Raw genomic sequence first — 24081 nt, 5'->3', positions numbered from 1 at the left:
GGGCATATGCCCATGCCTCTCTGAGTGACAAATAAGACTAAGTAGAATGGGGGAAGGAAACGCATAAGTAAATATTTGCAAGATTGGAATCCATCCTCTATGGTAGAAATACTGTCTGCTTGCATGGTAACTAGCAGGGTGTGAATTTTTAATAAAAATACCCATTAAAGATTTTTTTTCACATGGTTTCCAGTGAAGAAACCAGTCTAGACCATGTTAGTTATTACAGCCACTCTCAGGTATGTTTATTATTATTCCTTTGTATATTTTGAGTCACTATCAGCTTGTTTTTGTTTTCCTCACTGCCTAGTGATTGTTAATGGCTTAAAGCAAGTTACAGCAAACATTTAATATCCATGTGTAGTTTTTCTTAAAACTCGTGTAAGAGCTTCCAAGATCTAGTCAGTGTCATATTTAAGTGACTTTTAGGATATATCACAAGATGGCGACGTCTTTTCCATACCATTTAATGCAGTGTTCAGCTGACCATACAAAGCAGTGAGGAAGTACTAAAAAAATTGTTGAGGGAGTAAAATATGTGTTGAAAAGTTCAGTCTATAGTGATGCTTCATCTTTGAGATAACACTGACATTATAGGGTTTGGCAGAACTCTGATTCCCCCCCGCCCACAATAAGGAACATAACGACAACAGACTTCAGTCAGTGGAAAATGCTACAGAATTATCCAACACACACAATATGCTTTATACTCCTGATACCGTTGATTATTTCATCTTGCTATTTCTGCCAATTCTTAATAATGTTAAAATAGTCACCAAATATTTCACCGCCTTTGAGATGAAAAGCTGGTTAAAAGCCTTCCAAAAGCTGGTTAAAAGCCTAGGGCAGACTTCACTTGTTTGCAGAATGTTGAAAATACAGGAGCAAAACATATGTGTGTTTTTTGAATTAAAAAAAAAAAATCCATAAACCCCACAAAGCTGTATTGCTTTGTGTTGTCTTTCTAATATTGTCCCATGCAGGGCCAGAGAGGTACCTGGAAAGAATAGGGTCTCTCTCTTCTCCACCTTCCCTACACACATTCAGGGATAGAAATATCAGTGTCCAAGCTTGTGTGCACAGGGAACATAGAAGAAAGTGGCACCTTTGAGACTGAGCGCCATGGAAGGGGTGGCAGTACGTGATCATCAGCAGGAGACTTCTGAACCGCATAGACCCTAAAAGACGCCCCAGCTTCGGGGCAGGTTAGAGGAGAAGACTTGAGGGCAAGGGCCAAGTTGAGGCTCATCAGCCTTTGCACCTTTAGCACAGTCTGATAGTGTCTCCCAAGGTTCTTTAGGAGTTCAGGTGGCAAATGAGCATCTTCAAACTGATAAGCCGAGTGGAAATTAATTGGAGAGCATTTATCTAAAATGCAGTGCATGAAGCTCTCATCTAATGTAGACTTTTAATTGTCTACTACTACAAACTGTAATGTTAAACACGGTTTGTGCATAAAACTTACTTCGTTATGAACATTGCTGATGCAGAATGAATGACTATAAAGTTATTTACTAGGGAATGGGCTCTGGTAGTTAGATTTTACCGTTGCTCCGTGCTGAAGTAAAGAATCTGCCTTTTTTTCCCAGCAGGGGGTTTTTTTGTGGAACAGTCAGAGGTGACTCATGTTAAATATGAGTGCACACAAATTAAATGTAGAAAAAATGTTCTTTTATACAGAGTTATTTAAATAATTCCTTTCAGCTTTAGTGACACCTGCGGTGTACATTAAAACCTTTCTAGGCAAAGGTTGTTATAGATGTGATTTGTTATGAATTGTGCCAATTTAGCCACCAATTAACAACTTGAATAAATGATTACATTCATTATCAGGTGTGATGCAAAGCTAATTGAAGCCTGCAGGAGCTTTTCTGTTGAGTTCACAGAGCTTTGGATCAGGCCCATAAGTGTATAGCCAAATAACAATAATTTTTCTTTTTTTAGATGGCTAATTTTCTTGTGTTCTATCTAGGCTGGGGAAAAACATTGAACCTTTCTGCTCCTAACCTGTGTGACCCCATTAATAAAGAATGAACACTTGTTCTAAAACTCCTGATGAAAATGAGTTCCTGTCAAAGGCATTATTGTTCTTTCCTTCCACGTATGGCTGTGTGATATGCTGGAGCTTCAGAACATTCTCAGCCCATGGAAATGCCAAATAACGTGTCTAAAATGGAAACATTTCTTTAGCCATCCCTATAATTAAAGAAGAGGAAGAAAGACAAGCGTAATGGGTTTTTATAAGTTGTCAAAAAAGCCACTCCCTTCTTGCCAAGATTCATTTATGAAAACATTTCTGACTTAGAAATAAGCAGAAGGAAATTCTGATTTTATTTTTTTTTTCCCCTGTTGCTTTTTTCATAGACTACAGGCACTGTGTTGGCTAGATTTCAATAGGGTAATCATGATTTTCTTTACTGAAAAGCTCTCATTTTTTTTGCGTAAGGTCACTCAGTATATTTTCTGAGCTATCTTGTAATAGCGTCACTTGCTATTCGAAGGGATATTTTAGTGCAACACTGTGTGCGTGCGTGTGTGTGTAAATAAATTCTAATCCCAGAGTAGTCTGACAGCTGAGATCAGCGAAAAGAAACAAAATCACTAGTAATAAAAGCACAATTTCAAGTTACAAAAAAAGGTGAAAAAGCTAATAGGAAACTGCCTTTCAATGACAAGAGTGTGTAAAACAAAATCGGAAGAATTACTAATATTCTTAAGATTGAAAATGAGAACAAAGGGATCTCCAAAGCAGGGTGGGTTTTTTTTATTGCTTGACAAGTACTTAAAGTGAGCTATTGACTAGAAAATAAATCTATTAATGTAAAAAGTTTGCTTAATTAGAACTGTGATAGTTTCTGGGTTTGGGGTTTTTTCCTTCTTTTTTTTCCTTTGCTGATACAATTTGAGCCTAAAGCTCTCTGTTAATCCCAGGGGTCCCTGTGGCAGGCAATGTGAGGCAGGACTCATACATTTGACTGGTCAGTGTCAGTCACACGTCACCATGAGACTGGATGAGAACAAGGGAGACTGACAGACCAGGCATGAAGTGCTGGAGTCTGCTCTGAGGGAGCCCTCAAGTGTGCTCGAAATCCTAAGGCATAATTGGGGTTCCCCTGAAATGACCGACTGTATCACCCAGAACATTCTTCCTGAGTGCTCCTGTAGGCAATGAACATGAAATAGGCCAAAACTGGCCTTTAATACCAAGTCAGTGTACCTCCGGAATTGTATTGCACAAAGCGAGCATTAGACTGAGATATACACTGTGTCATGATTTAACCCCAGTCGGCAACTAAGCACCACACAGCCGCTAGCTCACACACACACACACCCCCCACACCCCCCCCCCCCAGTGGGATGAGGGAGAGAATCGGGAAAAAAAGTAAAACCCATGGGTTGAGATAAAGACAGTTTAATAGGACAGCAGAGGAAGAGAAAATAATAATGGTGATAAAAGAATGTACAAAACAAGTGATGCAGCAGTTGCTCACCACATGCTGCCCGATGCCCAGCCAGTCCGCGAGCAGCAATTGCTGCCCCCCGGCCAACTCCCTCAGTTTCTATACTGCACATGACACCATATGGTATGGAATGGCCCTTTGGGCGGCTGGGCTGTGCCCCCTCCCAGCTTCTTGTGCGCCTGGCAGAGCCTGGGAAGCTGAAAAGTCCTTGCCTGGTGTAAGCACTGCTTAGCAACAACTAAACCATCCGTGTGTTATCAGCATTATGCTCATCCTAAATCCAAACCACTGCACTGTACCAGCTACTAGGTAGAAACTTAACTCTCTCCCAGCCAAAACCAGGACAACATGGAATGTCTTAAAGTAGGTGAAAAAGGAAACTGTGTGGGCTACACGTGTAGCATTTGCTAATGCAGAGCTTTCACCTAGTTCCTCTGATTTCAATGAAGTTTAGTCAGTGGCAGCATAGTGGAACTACTGACATCTGGTAGTTGTTATAAAAATGTTGCCACGCCTGAAAAAAGTTAGGGTTAGGACAATAATGAGAAGCTGAATTGTTTGTCTCTGCTCATACTGGCTTTGTGTGGTTTGGTTCCTCTGACTGCAGAAGAATGACTCCTGATTTACAGCAGAGCTCAGGGAAAGAGAATGAGATAGCTCTATGTAGTGGCATGCTAGATAGCTCAGGTCTCTCTTGCTGTGGTGGAATCTCTGAGAATTAATATGCTTTAAAGGAAATTAAATGAACACTTGGAATTACTCCTAAATTTAATTATTTTATGTTTGGCTGTACCTGATTTGAGCTGTGAGGCAAAAGACAAACCAAAAAGATACTGCTGAAGACCTTCTGGATGTTGTCGTTAAGAAAGTACATATGATATGTAGGACGAGAGGAAATGGCCTCAAGTTGCGCCAGGGGAGGTTTAGACTGGATATTAGGAAATTTTACTTCACTGAAAGGGTTATCAAGCACTGGAACAGGCTGCCCAGGGAAGGGGTTGAGTCGCCATCCCTGGAGGTATTTAAAAGACGTTTGGGTGAGGTGCTTAGGGACATGGTGTAGTGGTGGTCTTGGTAGTGTTAGGTCTACGGTTGGACTTGATGATCTTGAAGGTGTTTTCCAACCTATACGATTCTGTGATTCTGTGATATTAAAAAAAAAAACAAAAACAAACAAAAAAACCCACAAAAAAACCAACACCCATGTATTCAAGCATTCCAGCCCTGATAAGAGATGAGTGTGCAGACTTTTCATGACCAAGGTTATTTGTGGTATTGTATTGAATGTGCTCATCTACCTGCTGAATTACATGTATTGTAATGTACCCTGCAGGGTCAGCAAGAGCCATGCAGGGTCAGCAACAGCGCTGTACAAGTAGGAAGCATGCTCTTGGATCAGTTTGCCTGCAAGGGCTAGAGGACGTGAAATCTTTGACTGGTTCCTATGCTGCGTGTAAAGGTGAAATGTCCTTTTTTGGCACTGAATTACAAAAATGTTCTAGGCAGGAAAAGTAACAAGTAGATGAAAATCTGCCATTCTCAATCTCAATAAAGCAAAATGTCCTATTGCAAGAAGAAAGGAAATATGGAAGAAGCTTCACTCCTCTTGCCTACTCGCTACATGGGCTAGGAGAGACAAACTATGCATAATATTGTTGCATATTTTTTTCGGAAAGAAGTGCTTTCTGATAAATTCAGTGGTCAGAAAGCAGGGTGACAGTGGGAGGAGGGACGGGACAGGTAGTTTATATCAAAGGAAAGCACCCTGCCAGTGTGACATGAACTTCCTGCATGTCAGCAGGCAAAAGGAGGTGCAGGAATTGCCTTGTAGGAAACAGAAGAGGACGTAGGCTAGGCGTGCTGTATAGATCAGAAAGATGTGTTTGACAAACATGGTGCCAACATCAAACAACACTGCATAATGAAAAGCGGCGATTAAAGAGCGGTTCAGGGATGCTGTGTGAAGCAGTGTGCTCTCCTGTACAGTAGGCTGCTATGCTAGATACTCAGTGGTTCAAATGTGGGACATTATATACACTATAGCACAGAATAACCAGTGTTAAAACATGCTGTGGAGAGCAGAAAGCATCTTTCTGCTGACTCTTACCTGAGAAGCACAAAGCCCTTCTAAATGATAAAATAAAACTCAGTATACTCTACAATTGTTAAGGTAGATTGTAATGGACAGTACCTAACCACACTGTTCCAGTCTTGACAGTGGAGACAAGACCATCAGGTATCCTGAAATGAAAATAGGGCTTTTTTTTTTTTCCAGTCACCCAGCTATGCTGCTGTACTGAAGGAAGCATAGAAAAATAGTGTTGCAAAGAACTACTGTCTTTTTATTTAATGTAAACCTGCCAGAGGGATTTTTGCATTTTTGCAAAAAGATTTTCTGTTGATTTTGCTATTGCGCCTCTTTAAATGTGTGCTGGGCGTATGCAATTGCTGTTTTATACATGTATTCAGTGTGTGTGTGCGTGTGTGTGTTCCTGACTGGGCATCTTTGCTACAACATTGGAGGGGATGGTGGAATTCCACCATCAAACCTACTTTTAATTTATTATTTGCAACTTCCCTGAAGTTGTTTCCAATTGTTTAAAAAAAAAAACAAAAAAAAACAAAAAACAAAAAAACAACCAAGTGTTTATATATTTGCCATCTCAGATATTTCAGATCTTTGCTATTTTTAACCTATTCAGTCTAGTGTGTAACGATTTGCATAAAACGTTCCATCATGCAAGAGTGAATTCAAATTAAGAGATCTACCCTTTCACATGCCAGGGTCTGGCTGAATCTGTGCAACTGGACTTTCTTCAGATGCTGGAGAGATAACGTGTTTCCTTTCGCTCTTTGCTTATTTTCTCCATCTGTCACAGTCATCTAGATATTTATATAGAGAAGGATTTATGTAAAAGAAAACCACAGAATTAATTCTATTGTTTGAAACAACCTTTCCCCCTCACTCTTTGTTCTTTTTGTTTATTTAAGCTGAATTGTGGTTTTGAGACAGGGACCATTGTTTATTTTATGTGGTTTTTTGGTTTTAATATAAAGGCTCTTTGGCTCTTCCGGTGCTTTTGCAATAAACAATTTTAAAAAATGCAGTTAATGATGATTTTTCTTCAACTTTCTCACCACCATCCGTAAGTTTTATTTTGGAGAGTCCTCAATTCAGAGGTAGTGGTGCTAAACTGTATTTTAGTTTAATAGCCCTTTAGCGGATTTGGACAATTGATTTTTCAAATCCTTTAAATTTTTTGCATTTACCATGTCCTGTGTCAGGGAATTCTGCAGCTTGATCTATACTTTCTATGAAGAAAAATCTCAGTTTTGAACCCTGATGGGTTCTTGTCTCTTTGAATGCCCATGAGGGACTTGGAAGAAGCAATGAACAATTGTTTCATGCTTACTTATCTTCTTCTTGTCATTCAAGACTTTATAGACCTTTATCATGTCCTTTCTCACCCATATCTAAGGCTACTCCTCTGTTTATTCCTGGTATAGAAGCTCTGGTCTAGTTTTGATCATCCTTGCAGCACTCTTAAACCTTTTTCTCACTGTACTATATCCTTTCTGAAAGGAACAGACCAGAAGTGTGTATAGTATTCAAACTGTGAGTGCACAGTGTGTTTCTGTAGTGGTATGATGATAATTTTCTGGTTTTTCTCTATTCTGTTTCTAGAAAATCTGAACATTCAGTTTACTTATTCTGAGTGTGGCAGAGTGCTGAATGAAATGTTTCCCTTTGGATTTCAGAGGACTGTGTAAATTAATGATAGCATCCTCTCTCTCTGCAGCTGCCGATGGAATGGTGTGTAATGAGTTATGCTCAAGTGATGGCTGTTGGGGGCCAGGGCCAGACCAGTGTCTCTCCTGCAAGCGCTTCATCAGGGGAAGGACCTGCATAGACTCTTGTAACCTGTATGATGGGTAAGCTATTTCCCTTGCACTTTTCCCTAAAGTTGCTGACTACACCGTTCAGGACTTTAATGAGTAAGTTATTTTGCTTTTACATTAATCAGTATCTGGTTCCATTGCCAATATTACTGATTTTGAGTGAAATATATTGTGGGATAAGTTTTAAGTATTTCCAAATCTGAACTTGTGTAGAAGGCTTTACCTAGTATTCTGCTGACTAAAATTCTCATGTAACATCAAAAGTCCGTTGCACCTTTTTCATTCCTGATGATGACAACAATTTGATTTAGGTGAAGACTGAAAAACCCACCATTTAGCCCTACTTGAATATTGACACCCCTATTCAGAAACATATACAGTTATGTTCTTTCAGGTTAGTTAGATTTAGACATGTGATAAAGAATAAGGGCCTCAAAGTAGGAAAGCTCAGTCTCTTTTTTTTTTCCCCATAATACACTATGTATGTGTACACACAAGTATAAATAATAAAACCAGCATGAGTTCTTCCCCCTTTTCCTTCTCCCACTCATGCATGTGCATCATCTTTTCTGGAGGACGGATGGGAGAATACCTACATACAGCACAGCCAAGGTGGCTGAGTCTGGCTTATGACAGAAAAACAGAGCTGAACTGCTTATATTAGCTACAGCAGAAGAAATTCATAATTAGGCTGTGGAGGGAAGCAGGTGAAATTTCACTTCCTGTATAACAGTATAGCAAGGTCCCTGGCACCTCTTTTAAAGTCAAGATAAAAAACCTAAATTATTTTAATTATCTTTTTCAGCTCAAACTGCTAATTGAAAATAAGATCACTGTGTGGTTTCTTTCTCTTTCTTTTCCTGCCTTGGATGCCAACTCATGTAACTGTTATGGAAAGAGTATTGAATGAACTCCCCGTATATATGTGAAAATATTCTAAACTCTTCTATCTGCAGAATGCATGCAAAAAAGATCTTGTCAGAGTACAGTTTTATATGCTTAAAAGCCTGTGTGGTGTCCCCCCCCCCCAAAAAAAAAAAAAAAAAAAAAAAAAGAAAAAAGAAGAGTCGCAGTCCACAGTTGTGTCCTCATATGCACTGGAATATATTGGACCACATTTGGTGGCTGGTGTTGCCATGAAGCCTATCGCAGTAAGATCATAAGGAGGCTTTCACGACTAGCCCCCAAATCAGGATGTTCTGATCTATACCGATGAGTGAATGGTATTTGCACTTTCCACAGGCTCAGTTCTTTCCTAAATATGTGAAGTGATTTGTGACCTGGGCTTGGGGAGAAGTTTTTCGTTCGTTCGAGAGCTCTGTATGTTCATCTTGCAGGGCAGCAATGGTACTTCAGGGTAGGGTCAGATGTATTTGACTTCTCTTTTAGTCCTCAACAAGCTCTATCTCCAAAGCCAGAGAAGGGTCAAGTGAGGTTTTCCTCAGCTGTATTGTTGTAGTAGATCCTAATGGCTGTAGAGGAGCAGAGGGAGAACATGGGTAAACTAAGCACAGAGGCCTTCACCTTTACCTGAATATTACTAGAGCCCACTAACATGAGTGTGCAGCACATCTTTAACTGTTTAATGCAAATATTTTAACTGGTTAATGCAACAAGACGGGATCCATCTGCAAAGCTTAGGTGTCCAGCCTGAGCTAGTTACATAGGTTCTCTCTGTGGTTAGCGGGAGAGAAGTGACCTGTTCAGGTGTTAATTCATCTCAGCCTAGAAGAAGGTGGGATGAATTGTGTTGAGAAGGTGCTGGAGGTTTTTTTGTGAGTGGCAACTGGAAGCTGAAATGAGACATCTGGTGTTTGAAGGAAGAAATCCCACCTACTATCACTACTTTTTATGCCCTTATAAGTGGTTAATAAAAAAAAAAAAAAATCACTTGGGTGATAGTTTCTTGTGGATACATGAAATAAATGAGCAAAAGGATTTGTTTTGATATTTTATAGATTCTGACCTCAGTCTAGAATTGTTGATGAAAAAGTTATGAGCCTTTTGGAGAATAGGCTTTAAAACACGAGTGTGTACAGAGACTTAACTAAAACAACTAAGAACACCACTGTGACCAACGCTCTTTTTAATCCTTTCCTATCTGATAGTGATATCCCACATGTAACAAGTGGCTTCCTGAATCTGAGCCATGAGGGACAATTCCATAGATAAAAATCAAGAAATGAGCTGCTTTGTCCTGTTAATGAGGTCCTTATTTCTTAAGAAAAGTGGAAAACAAACCACTCTAGATTTATACTGGTAAACAAGATGTTTGCTGCTTCACCTGCCTATGAATGAGGTTGCTGATGGGGCTCAGTTTTCAGCTGGTGTAAAGCAGCATAATGTGGCTAACCGAAGTGATCTCAGCTGGCACAGTCTGCTGACCTTAGTGAAGCTGAAATGATTTCCACCAGGTGAAGAGCCAGCCATTTTACCTCAGTTTGAGTCTCACTTTTGCTTTCTCCTAACCTGCCTGCAAAATACTTTCCTAGGGAATTTCGAGAGTTTGCAAATGGTTCTGTCTGTGTGGAGTGTGATCCCCAGTGTGAAAAGATGGAAGAAAACATGATCACGTGCTATGGGCCGGTAAGAACAAAATTTGTTGTATTATGGGCTGGCTTGTTAAAGTGTGCTAAAGCACAGGTATTTTCTGCTTATTGAATTTAGAGCAGCTATCGAAAATTAATGTTAACAAAAGCAGAAAATACACCTATTCTGCATGTAGGAGAAGAATTCTGCTCATGTTAAATTGGTGCTGGGAATAAACCTCCTTGGATCGGCCTCCTTAAGAAAATGGTTTAAAAAGTAGTGTCGTTTTCTTTCCTGAGTTGTCCTAATGCCTTAGCGGTACAGATGCACAAAGTTTTTAAATGACAGATAACATTCAGTTGCAATTTTAGTGCCCTCTTTTATCACTGTTTTCATTCTTTATACTCAGTTCTGTCCTGTTCTATTACAACTTCAGTTACTCCCCCCCCTCCAAAAAAAAAAAAAAAAAAAAAACACCAAAAAAAAGTGTAGGAATTTGTCTCAGTCTCTCGGCAAGCTTGAACAATATGTTGTTTGGGTTTATTTACTTAGATTAGTCTTTTAGGTTGTTTTGATAGAGAGTTTTTTCATGCATCCTAAATGAATGTTAACTGTGGCTGTCACCTTTATGATGGCCAGTGATGAGTCTTCTTTCAAAGATTATTGCTCTTTTGTGAGATAAAAGTTGTCTCTTTCTTTTTGTCTTTTGTATATTGCCAAGATTAAAAGTCACAAGTATCCTGGGCAATGAGGAGTTCTATTTTAGGCTCTTCGTCATTGAGCAAATTTAACCCATAACTTATTTCCTTATTTCTGTGACTTATCTACTGCATGGAAAAAAAAGGCTTTACACTGACAATCATTCTTATCATCATTTTTGTTGCGATAATGTGTTTTATGCAACCCAACCATAAAGCAAGAAGCTACTGTTTCAAGTGTTCAACCCATGAGGGGAATTTGGATTTGTAGCGGGGCTCATGGACATAAAATCCTAGACCAGTGCCCAACCTGAACACCAGATTTGGTTATACACTGGCTTATCATCACAGCTTTGATATTTTACTTTTACGTTGTCCAGGAGCCTTGGTTTATAGTTCTTAACAGTCTAGTCTACATATGTAATAAGAAGAAGTAGACCTTGTAGTTCTTCAGTATTGTTGTGACCAGATACCATAGGGAGAACACAGCGTGGAAAGTAATTCTGGAGTGCAGAAGTGGGGGATCGCACTGAAAGGCCATTGCAGTTGCTTTTCAAATATGGCTCAGTATCAAACAGTGTTGTAGGAGATTTCTCAGGTGGGCATGAAGTCCTTTGTGTTAAGCACACCAGTAATATTGAGAAACTTGTTTAGAAGCTGGAATTTAGTCTTACGCTCTACAGAATAAGTTTATGGCCAAAAGCACCAGGATTTACATGTGTGCTCCTCTAACAGACACTGGAACCATGCAGCTAACTCGCTGTTTGTTGGGAAAGAAATGCTACTACAGTTATTGCTGAGTGTGCTGTCATGCTAGGACCTGCAATTCTAGTGCAGCAGGAAAAGACAGAGTAACTTGAACGAACTGCGTTTCTTTCTTCCATGCTGTCCAGGGACCTGACCACTGCACAAAGTGTTTCCATTTTAAGGATGGTCCAAATTGTGTGGAAAAATGTCCTGATGGCTTACAGGGGGCCAACAGCTTCATTTTCAAATATGCTGATGAGGATCGTGAGTGCCATCCATGTCATCCAAATTGCACCCAAGGGTAAGTGCAAATTCTGTGAAGTGAGCCATCCTATTTACTGTTTATAGCACATCATGATTTAGATACAGTTTGGCTTGGTAAAGCACTTGTCCCACTCCTGAAAACAGTGTGTGCAGCAGTAATGTAACCTTTGATTTCCAGGTCTCTCATGACATTCAGGTTCCAGTCATGAATGTCCAGCAGCTTATTGGGGAAAAAAGCTTACACCCCTTTTGAAAACAATAGAGAACAACTTTTCACAGCAGTGCTCTTAGCTTTCCTTCAAGCTAGCACTGGTTTGTAGGAAATGCTGCCGTTGACACTTACGTAAGTGTAGGCCTGTACAGTGACTTTATTTTTACTATTTACTTGTTGACAGAATTTTCATCTCTGCTCCTTGGTTATTGACAATCTAACCCAGCAGTGCTACCATCAGACAAAAGTGTTACTGCCCTCTTTTTCATTATGGGAACTGATGCAAAGGGGTTGTCTGACGTCAGACTCTGTCTGAGTCTGAGCATCAATTTCTCAAGTCCTGACTAAATGGCCAAAATCACTTTTTACATTTGGAAATATACAGCCGATGTAGCTGAGCCAGAATTAAGAATCTTTGCAACAAAACAATAGTAGTCGCATACACAGCTATTGTTTTGCATGGGCCACGTAAGTTATAAGTGTCTTTTGATGAGACAGTTGGTGGTGTCCAGCATACAAAGAAACGTAGAGGCAGCCAGGGGAAAAAAGAGAAAACTTCAGCCAGTGAAATAATCTTCGACGAGAGGCTTTTATTGTTTAGCAGCTAAAATTAAACCAGTAAATTATTCAATGTAATCTTGATGTCAACAGCTGTTGCCATTCAAAATGAGACCTTTTGCTGGTTTTGCAAATCTAATTACAATAGAGCCATTAGGGAAATGAAAGTGAGATCGCAAAGACACAGCCAGGATCTGTTGCAGATTTGTCTTCCCCTCAGACCCTTTAAATCAGTTACGCAATAAGAAAAATGCTGCTACTGTGGAAGAAGAGTGTAAGAAGAAACAATACGAAAAGATGAGCTCGCTGCAGGAGCTCTGGTCCTGGCTTTAATAGGTGGTGGAAGTGCCAGTTCTGATCGAATCTGACAAGCCCAGCTATGGGTGATAGATTTACTGTCTGCCCTGCATAAGAAATGCCTTGCAGCTCTGCTGGCCTCTCAGAAGACCAGGATGTGACACTTCTTCCCATTCCTTCCTTTTTTCTGGGGAGGTCTAACTGATCTGACTACTACTAATCTTCGTGGCACAACTGTCTTTCTCCTAAACCAGGAAGGGAGTAGAATGTTTTCTATGTGTTTCCACTTCATATGCATCAGTATTTTGCAAGAGCTTGTTTGTTTTATTCTCCCTGGATAGAATGGGATCAAGAAGGGAGGCTTTTATGCCTTGTGATGGAAAATCTGACGTTCTAGTTCATAAACAAATAGGAAGAGCATTAGGCAGTTGTAACTGAACTTACCAGTATACTTTGGCAACCCTTGGTGACCCAGGATTCCTTTATGCTGAGTTTTGTTGTCATTTAATCCTTGAACTTTCAGTTTTCCCTTCTTTTTATTTTCTGCAGCTGATTAGGTGAAAGCATGTCTCATTTAGCATCATGTGCTGATCCCCAGAGAAATGTCAAACTACCCCTAGTAAAAGGGCCAAAGGTCTCACCCAGGTTACATACGCAAAGGTGTGGTCATCCCCCAGATGAGGAGCTACCCCTTGGCCATGAGTCAAATACTATTCCTTATAGAAGTCCTCATCCTCTTATTAAAGAGTTAATGTTTCTGTTCTTAGGTATTTTGTTACCCTTCATAAAAACAACACCCCCCCACCCCCCAAATCTGGCTAAGCATGGGTATTCTTTTCTAGTGTTCCTAAAGACTTCCTGGCATGTGATTATGTTAATGAAACTGTTAATGACTGCCCCAGATGTTTGGGGTTTATGAGTTGTCCATCTTCTTGCCAACGTTGTCAAGGGCTGAATATGCCCACAGAGAGAAGGGAAATCAGTTACTCTCTCTCCTTTTCTCCGTTGATACTGAATTCTCTAGTTTCATGCCCTTCCTTTAGAAATTAATATTTAAATTCCCCTCAGTCAAGATTTTTCAGTGAAATAGGTTGTGGAGGGAACACATCCTGATATTTGGCTCATGACTGAATGGTACAGAGAAACCGTAATTCTACTTCATCTAGCATGTCTGTGCTCCTCTCTGTCAGATCAATTGCTGGAATAAAACTGATGCCCTCGCGGTACAGTTTGGATACTCGTCAAAAAGTGTTGAGCTGCTGCAGAGCAGCGCTCACAATGCGGTGTTATCTCATTCCTGCAGCGCTGCTTTCTTTGAATCGGGGTGCTTGGTAAAATGGATTGTTAGTTCTCATACATTGTTTCTAGTCATCCCCACCTGTTGGCTGTCACCAGAAAAGATATCTGTCCCACCTCTGTGTTTCCTGTGAGTGTTTTGCCACACTTTAGTCAAGGCACTTGCAGATGATAGCTTTACACCCTAGAGCGTGAGATTTGATAACACTGTTCTCCTCCCTTATTCAAGTATAATGACTGCTTCTGTTAATAGGTGTGTAATTATCCAGCCCTGTTAATGATCTGACATTGACTAAGAGAACTATCAAGGAGTGACTTCCTTGGATGCAACAACTGTGCTCTTGGCCTTGCATCCCCATGATAAACATCAGCTACTTGAAGCCAGTTTGGAGCAGATATGAGGCACATGGGACAGCTATCCCATTTAATTTGAGAGAGTCAGAAAGCATTTGGCACCTCTTCTTGCAGAGCTAGCCAAAATGGAACACTTTCACGGAAATAAAATACTAATTATATAATAGCATTTGACGGTTTGCTTCCTCGCAGGGCAAGACACAAATGAGGGATCTCACTGGACACCATCCCTCATCATAGAAAGGCATTTTTCTCAACAACTTTTTGAAGGAAGTGTATTACTCTTCACCAAAACTTTATTTTCCTTCTAAGCCAAGACCGGAGAAGTCATGGGAGCCTTATCAACACATGTGTGGTCCAGAAGGGATTTGAAGGCAGAAGGACTGTCTTGCTGTAAAGCTTAGGTGTATTTTTAGGAAGGCATTTTGAATTCTAGATGAAACAATAGTGCAAATTCAATGGCCACAAACTCTTATTCAGAGTGTGTTACTATTTTGTTGGTGCAAAAGTTCCTCCTCCCCCCCTGCCCCAGTTCAGCTTTCCTACTATCACCATCAGTATGCACTTCCTGTTAGCTAAGTAACCCCCTGGTTTTGAGTGGTCTGGCTTTATCCATAGCAATAGTTGGATGGCCAGGTCATCGCCACAACTAAGGCTTTTCTCCTGTCCAGAGTTAATCCATTTATGCCATTGTATAATCAGTTTTGTTTGTTTCCAATGACAAAGATTTTTGAGAATTCATCTGACTAGAAATGGCTTCGCTACTCCGTATCTGTGAACAGTTAAGACCCCACCTTTCAACCCTAAGGAAAACTAATGAAAGATGATATTTGTGACAGAGGGGAAAAAGGATTGTTTCAGGAAAAACCAGTTGTTACTCCAATTTTCAAAACTGTTTTAACTCGTCATTTTCTTTCAGAGGATGGTTATCTGTAAAGCTAGGATGAGCTCCAAGTGTAATTTTCTGTATAAGCTGTATTGGACTGTTGTAAGGTACTGAATATATCATTAATAAATTGGCATGTATCAGTTAACCAGTTCATTTTACAGAGCGAACTTGGAAATGAAAATATCATCCAGACTCCAAGCAGAAGGAGGAACCCTGGGGGTGAATGGAGTACCAGTGTGCTGTATGATTGTGTCATGCTTGTAATTACATGTGTCAAAAAGCCTGAAACCAAGGAAGTTACTTCCACAGGAAAAATAACTGATGTCTTGGTGGTGCAAAATAACTTGTTAATAGATAATTGCCATTACTCACGCAGTATTGTACTTTACTGCATGTAATCAGGACAGCCAGTCCGACAGTAGGAAACTGTTCAACATCACTAGGAGTAATGGAAATGGCACCTGGACAGAGTTGGGGCTGTCTGGGGCTGGGAAATCCACTGAAGAAGATTACAGGTCTAAATAAAAATCAATGTTATTTCAGCTTGGAGTGGGTGAGGTCCAAACAGTGCTCTCTTCTTGGATTCAAGTCCTTTTCTCCAAAAGTCTGAGAGAATAAATGTACAGATGTGAAATGAGTCCAAGACAACAGGCTCTTTATGTTAGTCTGCCAGTTATCTGAACTAGTAATGGGCTCTCAGACCTCTCATTTGAAGAGGGCTGCCTTTTTTTTTTTTTTTTTTAATATAGCAAGAGTCTGAGCTCAGCTTGTCTTTGACATGCTAGGAAATGGAAGATCCGAACAACTTTTTTTCAGCTTCCTTCATTACTGAACTGGTTTTCTGCAAATTGCAGAGAATGCCTTGAAAGGAAGAAATGTTGGATATGTTGAGACTGGTTAGAATTCAGACGGTCCTGAATTCTGAAGTCCTGAAGCCCAGGACAGCTGAAATTTCAAAAAACACCCATCAAGAGTTCTAAGTTTTTGAACTGCATTTAAATCTACCCTTTCCGTTTATGCATTATCTGGCCACCTGGGTATTTAATGAATCTTTTTTATGTCTGCACATTTGCTGAAGGAAACCATTAATGAGGAAATCCTTTCAATTTGTGTTTGCATGTCACAGTTTTTATGTAAAAATAAAAATTCAAGTAAACAAACAAGAGGTAAGGTTTGCTATCATTCTGCTCTCCCTGATGGGCAGGTAAGGGGAAATTGAATTCACTGAATTTATTTTATAATGGCAGAGTGATAGCTAATTTAAATGCAGCAAAAGCTGATGAGTGGCAAGTGATGGTGAAGTGGAAAGAAGATCTCGTGGGAGCATATTTGAACTCTTTCAGATTTTTGACATGCATATCCCTCTATCAAAGCCAAACTGAAAGCAGGAGCGAGTTGGGGATCATACCTTAAATTTAAAATGCCTCAACAGAAGTGAGTTTCAGTCTACTGATGTGTCAGATCACCTGCTCCTGTAGTAGACCTACAGCCAAAGAGCCTATTAATAAAATGGTTCTGAGATCTTGTTAAAGAGTTGAAATAAGTGGTTTGGTTTCCTTAAAATGCTGAGAGCTAGATACTCCCCATAGCTACAGGGGGACTAGCTGGGCATTCAGCACTAGAGGGTGTCAGGTTCTCTTAACCCCTAAAAGGTGTTTCAACTGTAGGTTTCTGTCTCTGAGAATCCTGACTGCTGTGAAAATGTGTAATTGACTTGCTGCTTGAACGCAGAGGACCTAGGACACCACTTCACCTACTGCTCTTCATGAGGGCATGGAAAATCCACGCATATCCCTCTTTTCCCCCGGTTGTGCTTTAGTGGTGCTGCATAAAGTGACTCCCTGCATTTCTATTGCCTTTGGTGAGCACCTGCTGATTTTGCAGGTGGAGGACTTCAGGCAGCGTCTAAGGAAAGCAGAACAAAATGCCTGAATTGGCAGACAACATTTTGTTCTGGATTTTGTTGCTGGAAGTTCATCCTTGAGCTTCCCTGATAAAAGGGAAATATTCAAAAATATTTCTGTAGTTGCCCTAGCTAGGAACTTAGAACAGAATGGACAATTGTATCAGTTACAGAAAGAAAAAAAAAATTTTTGCATTGTACTCCTGCAAATGAACAGCTTTTGTGCAGTAATCACCAGTTTGATTCAGACAACATCCAGAAAAAGCAACTCTATTGTCAGGACTCCCACTTACGCAGGTGAAACCTGCCTTAGGTGTTGTTTGAGCCAAGACATCTCCATCCCTGGCGTGCTGTTTATGTTGCTATTATTGTTCCCATTGCAAGCTTGTTTTTGTCACAAGCTATATTTTTGTGGTGACTTGGGTCTCTCTTGAGAATTACAATTAAGAATGTGGCACAAAGAGGGGATTCCTGCTTCTTGGATCTGTAAATAACAGATTTTTCTCTTTCTCTCCCTGTTTTCAATTTGGATTTGCTGCAGGTGCATAGGGCCACGTATTGAGGACTGCATCGGCTTGATGGATAGGTACTTGCTGAGTGATCGTTCCCTGTGTGTCTTCCATCCTCCACGTGTGGACAAGGGCGCATGCGTGTGCATGTCCTTGTGAATGGCAAATGACGTCTTTTGTTCTGTAATTGCCTGCAGGTGTAGAGGTCCCGCTAGTCATGACTGCATTTACTATCCATGGACACGACAGTCCACTTTACCACAACATGCTAGGTAACATCCACCACTTTTCCATTTTTGTACACAAGGTCCTTCCCTGGTTGCCATAGGAAAGTTATACTGTCCAGTTTGTTCAGAAATGCAAATTATGGGGAGAATATAATTTGTCCTTAAGTAAGATATGCCTCTGAACATCCAAATTTACTTTTCCATTTGAAAGCCAATTAAGTATCTTACTCGTTTAGGCTGATTAGAAGATGCCTTTTTTTTTTTATTTATTTCCAGGTTAAATCAATAAGGGCTTAATTCTGAAATTTTCTGCAGAAATACATGTTTCTTGATGAAATTTTACTAGAAGTAAACATGGTAAAAACTCTGGTTTAATTAGAATTTACTTTTTTCCCATTTGTTGGGTTTTTTGTTTAAGACGGAGCTTAAAAGCAAATGCTTTTTCTTCCATACATATTCTCTGTGGAAAAAAGTAAATGTTTCAGCAGAACTGAATTTCTTCCTTGATTTACATAACACTATTATTTGATTTTTTCATTTTTCTGTTTTAAAAAAAAAAAAATTGTAACCTTGCAGCAATTTTATTTTTCAGTAATGACGATCAAAACAAATTAATGCAGAAAGACTCCCAAAACATTCCAGTTACACTCTGCATTCTTTTTCATGAAAGCCCTTCATTGCCATTGAGTTTGTTTATTTTTAAATTCAAACTGGTTAGTATGACTTCCAGGCTTTGGGATTACTGTCTTGAGCTAAGACTGGATGAAAAATGTATCATTTCAATCAACTTCACCTCATTAAGGAGTTTATTTTGGGTTTTTTTCTTCTCTTTAAAAAAATATTTTAAGGTTGCCTTTCCTTCCTAGTTGTGTACCTAATGTGAGTATTCCTGTTTCTAGCTGTTGAGGGAGAACATGTTTAGACTTGAAAAACAGTACTCTAAATGCTATCAAATAGTATACTTGTTTAATTAAATCATTATCAGTTCTGACTTAATTCATAGACCAATGAATAAGCACCGGAAGAAGGCTGAGTTTTTCAGTATTTCAGTATTTTTTTTTTAATCTTTCTAAGCTGGGGTATCTAGTTTGAGATACTTCTGTGGGGCTCTCCTTTTCAGATGTACTCATCCAAACTGAGTTGCCCAAAACAAGTAATCAGTTTTAAAGGTCTCCATTTTGTCAACTTAACTCAAGGCACAAATACAGAAAATGTATTATTATTTGCATAAGTTTAAGGGGCTTACCAAACTGCAGAGAATGAAGGCCATGCTGAAGTTCCTCGCTTTCATAACCAATTTAAAAATAACATGTATTTCATCAATTGGATTTTTAATCACTTTTTGAGGGAACATTAAGAGCGTTATACTACGAAGACAACTTGTTGGCCGTAGTGTAACTCTCTTACAGTGTTACAGGCTGCTTGCTCTAGCTTCCTGTTAGCCCAAAAGCCAGTCAGACCTTGTTCACTGGTTAATTCAAGTGGTAGAACTCCAAAACTTACCTTTGCATTGCAGATGTTCAGGTAGTAGTAAAGTCTCTGGAGGTACTGCCAAATACCCACTGAATTTGATGGAAAGACTCCTGTTAATCACAGTGGCTGTTAGATTGGGCCCTGCGTTTAAAAGTGGAATTAAAGGAGTGGAACCTCGAACGTGATGACCCAACAGTAACGAAAGTGTTGTCTAGTAAGGTGACAGGCTTAAGCCATGTGTTAGCAGGCAATGCTTATTTTGGTTTTTATGTTGTGTAAATCATAGGTTTTGTCTCCTTGAATCTACTGTCAAGGTGATAGAGCAAATTATCAAGGGGAGTGGAAATTAAAGCAATTGTTTTACTCTGCTCAATGAATAATTTCCTGTTCCATTCAGTCTGAGGAGGAAGACCCTCAAATGTTTCCTTTAGAGCTGATGGATTTTGTTGTTGCTGTTGTTCCAACTTTGCTCAATTTATTTTAGGAATATTACAGCACTATGTTTAAGTGTCAGTATGTATGTATTCTTTCACTTTCAAGCCAAAGAAGGAAATTTCGTACCTTTATATTTATTAGATTAGTGAAATGGTGCAATTTTTTTTTTTTTTTTGGTGAAAATGGTTCATTTTGTTTGGGCTAAAAATGGGCAAAACTGCACTGGCAAAATGATACTTTTTATTACAGTAGAGGTGTAGATCAAAAATGGATGTGTTTCACTTTAGGTAAAACCTTCTTTGTGTCCCTTTAACAATTGCATGCCCTCCCTAGACTTACAGACCTTAAAATAATTAATAATCAGTTTTACCCTTATCCATTGACTTGAATTTTATCCATTGATGTCAATTAGCAGTAAGTTCAAGGGCAGGGTTCTCTGCTGTTCAGGCAGCTGAAAGTGAGAGCAGCGCTCTAACCACAAGCAACGAGGTATTTCTCATCTTCACCTATTTCCATTTTCATGCGCCAGTGTTGCTTTTCTTTCCAGTTTTGCAGTTTGCAAATTGGTTTTGCCATGATCCACTGACTTGAGGGCTTTTGTAAGAGTCCGGTAGAATAGCAAAGGAATTCTTAGCGTTGTGTTTAATAAAGATGAATCAGATGTGCATCACATGGCTTGTTTTCCAGGCGACCGGTGAAACTTCAGTTTTTCTGCTTATGTTTGGTCCCTTATATTCTGTGGAAAAAAATCCTCACTTTTGGCATTGCGTGTCTTTCTGCATAGGTATTTGGGTTTTTTAAAACCTTTAGCTTCAATAGAGTTCGGTCCAAAAGGATGCAATAAACCCTTTTCTTTTCCCGTTTCCAGCTCAGTGCCATGTATAAGGGTTATTTTAGCCCTTTTCCTCTAGACTACTTGATAGATTTTTCAAATGACTGTTAGGTTACTTGCTGGATCTAATGTGCCTTTTTTTTTCCCTGTGAGGACCCACATTTATTTTCGATGTGTTCAATTTACCTTCACAAAGGCTTTCACTGTATTCTTAACTGCCAGGAAAAGTTCAAACTCTAAAGGAGTTAGAAGTCACGGCAGAAATGAGTGCCTCTTCTGCTTGTCGTTAGTTGCAAATTCTGGTTACTGTCGTCATAGTTCTTGATTTACTGTAGTTGAAATCATATGGCAGGGAAAGCCTTTCCTCACATTTGTGACATACTCTGTCTGTATTTATACCATGTTTAATTCATAGCATCCCTATCACAATGTTGTCTGATTGTAATTCATGTGATTCACTGAGTCAGTTTGCTGAGCAGATTTTGTGGCTGACCTCTTTGGGCTGCTCAGATGACATAGAGGCCCGAAGGAATGGGACAGGCCTTGCCAGCAGAGAATTCCCCATGCAAAGTGGAGTCCTTAGCTGGCATGTAACTAACATCACTGCTTCTTTGCCTTTCTTTCTGTCTCCTTCTGTCCTTCCTTCCCTGCCACGTTGAGAATCCTAGCCCAGGGAACAGAGAGGAGACAAGAGCCTTGTGTCCTGGCTTTTCTCAGCCGCTCGTGGCTCTTCCTGTTATTCTCTGCCTTTTGGGGGTGGGAGGAATAGGTACTAGATTATTACTGTAAGGCCTCAGTTTGGGTTCCCCCTTCTATATCCACCTTTCCTAGAAATCACCAAAGCAAAGATGGAAAGCAGATGGAGGCTGGAATTTCCCAGGGTGCCCAAAGGAATTAGCTGTCCTCCTTTCCCACTCTTTAGTAGAACGACACTCCCCCTTTCAATACCTTCTGACAACTGTAGTTGGTGGTTTCTTTGAGCGAAATAGCTCAAAGCTATTTCTCAGTACTTGTTGGCTGTGGAACAAAGAGCAAAAAGAGGAGTATGCCTCCTTCAAAGATGTGGATAACCATTGCCTAAAGGGGAGATTGAAAAACTAAAAATAATACTCTGCCATCCATTAAGAAAACTACTCTAGGCAGTCAGGTAAGGCTGGTTCTTCTACTCTCCCCTGCTCCCAAGTCCACCAGAAAAGTTTGGCTAACTCAGCTATTGAAGCTAGGCTGTGAACAAAGTTTTTACTTAAAGTACAAATTTTAAATGTGCTCATCCTTCGTATGATTCATTCAACTTAATACTAAGAGAGAAGAGATCATCAAAGGAGGAGTGAAGTTCCTGTTTTCTGGTGCGTGAGAGATTGCAAATCTGAAGATGTGATCAGAAGCATGTGGTGGCTATGATAGGAAAGAAATAGCACCTTGATGTTATTGGTCTGAGTAAGCTGATGTGTCTTTTTATGCCCTAAGAAAATTCCATTCACATTTCCCTTTTAACTAAGAGAAACTAATTAGCTAGGACCACTGTTGTCAAGTGGTTACATAAAATGATGTGTAGATCTTAACTCAAATTACGATCCTAATGCTAGCTTTATATCAACAAAGGACGTCCTCTCAACAAATCATCACTTCCTAAACAAAAAAGCTGGTTTTATGTACTGCGTGTGTGTACAAGAGCTAATTAACAGTAAACCCTATGTAATGCAGGCAAATCCTTTCATAGCTGTTTTGTACCCCTGCACAGTATGACTTCAATAGAATTTCACAGCAGCTCTGAGTAGATGATGGGGAAGGGAAACCACCTCTAATAAACTGCTGATGTTCATTGCTTTTATGGCGCTCTGTTCCATTGCTTGGAGGAAAGCATTCCATATGCTCTGTATTTTTATAGAATAATTATAGTCATTCTGGAGGGGAAGAGGAAGAGAATCTTTGTATAAAATAAGAAGAAAAATAGGATCTGTGAGTACAAACTAAGCTACATTACTTGATTGGTAAAAGATGCTACTCTTGAGAGACTTTTAATATGGAGCTTCCTGATGCTGTATCAGAACAGAGCAGTTGAAGACGCAGATTTATTTTTATTTTTTAAGAATCAAGTCTAGAAAAACAGGCAGTTTCTTGTCCTGCCTCTGTGGGTTGGATAGAGCTTACACTTGCTCTGTTTAGGGCAGCCTGATAGAGAAATCCCTGGTCTGTGTGAGAACTTGCTGCTACTGAACTGGTTCTCAAACAGACCTTTGCTGTGGGTACTTTTATTGTCACAACAACATTTCACTGCCTAGAGCTTTAGGAGGAATACATTTTGAGTACCCCTGTGACATGAATGAAAGTCACTGCAGTCACCTCAGTGAATGGTTTCTTAATAATTCATTAATATTTAACATATAATAAATCAGAACTAAAGCTTGCGATCTTACATCCAATCTACCTGCGTAATGCAGGATTTGTCGCTCTTTCATATTTAGACAATTCACGTGACAGATGTATTTGAGTTTAGAGTCCAGCCAAGACTTAATTCCCTGTATTCTGGCTTACTTACCATGACCTGTCAGGTGACAAAGGTGCTGCAATTCTTGCGTAAAATGGGAAGCTCTTGGTTGGGGTTCTTTAGAACAGTACATTGGTAGTGGTGTACTTTTGTTGGAAGCATGTATACAGTCAAGTCTGCTTAATTAGATCTCTTCAGATCAAAGTTAGTATCTCAAGCCATGTAATCTACTGTAGGAGGGGACTGCATTTGGGTTTAGGACAGATTTATTCCTTTCTGGTATCTGTAAAGTGATCTTGCAAGAATTTCCCCCCATGCACACTTTTCCGTTGCCTATTTAAAACCGGTTAAATACTTGCTGGAATGATCAAGCATAGAACACTTGATGCGGATGAGGATTTGTGTTTGACGTCTGCAAATGACATTACCTTTTTTTGGTTTACCTACAGAAGAGTACATCCTACTTCTCAGATAATTTGCAGCAGCTTTTCCAGCATTAGATCAAAAATAGTGGATAACTTGTTAATGATGATAACACAGTTCACAGTCGATCTTTTTCATTTGTTGTTGCAGAAATGGAAATACCAGCTTTGAATTTCATAAGGCATTTTCCAGTTTTACCAGTGTGTAGCCTGCAAACACATAATGGTAAACTAATAAAACAAGCTATAGGTTTGAAGGAATTAGCAAGCTTCTGTCCTTTGGTGCTACACGTGGAAAGTTGTACTGCAGCAGTTACCAAAGGTGGAAGCATTACCAAAAATACCAGCAACCATGCAGGAACAGAGCATTAGCAAATCGAGCCATTAGACCAAATGACTTTATCTTACTATAATTTTTTTCCTGTCATGCTGTTAAGTGAAGTAACAGGGTGGGAAAATGTCATATAAATTATCTGTACCTTTGGGCTTTTTGTATGAAGAGTTTCAAATAACTACATTCAAATTCTAGTGGGAAAGGGGGCCTAATACTAAACTCATTTCCCATGCAATGCCCTCTCTCTGTTAGTC

The 24081-nt window shown here is 39.6% G+C and overlaps 1 protein-coding gene across 1 annotated transcript in view; it reads left to right on the top strand.

Moving 5' to 3' along the window:
- ERBB4 (erb-b2 receptor tyrosine kinase 4) overlaps window positions 1-24081 on the top strand; it is a 400745-nt gene that overhangs the window by 234969 nt on the left and 141695 nt on the right. Inside the window, exons 14-17 of the mRNA XM_072874979.1 lie at window positions 7262-7394; window positions 9854-9947; window positions 11482-11636; window positions 17814-17888. Of these exons, the coding sequence (XP_072731080.1) occupies window positions 7262-7394; window positions 9854-9947; window positions 11482-11636; window positions 17814-17888 (457 nt within the window). The remainder of the gene's footprint in view (window positions 1-7261; window positions 7395-9853; window positions 9948-11481; window positions 11637-17813; window positions 17889-24081) is intronic.

The sequence above is a fragment of the Ciconia boyciana genome, chromosome 10 (genome assembly GCF_034638445.1).
Source record: "Ciconia boyciana chromosome 10, ASM3463844v1, whole genome shotgun sequence".
NCBI lineage: Eukaryota > Metazoa > Chordata > Aves > Ciconiiformes > Ciconiidae > Ciconia > Ciconia boyciana.
This window is presented reverse-complemented; position numbering and strand designations above follow the sequence as displayed.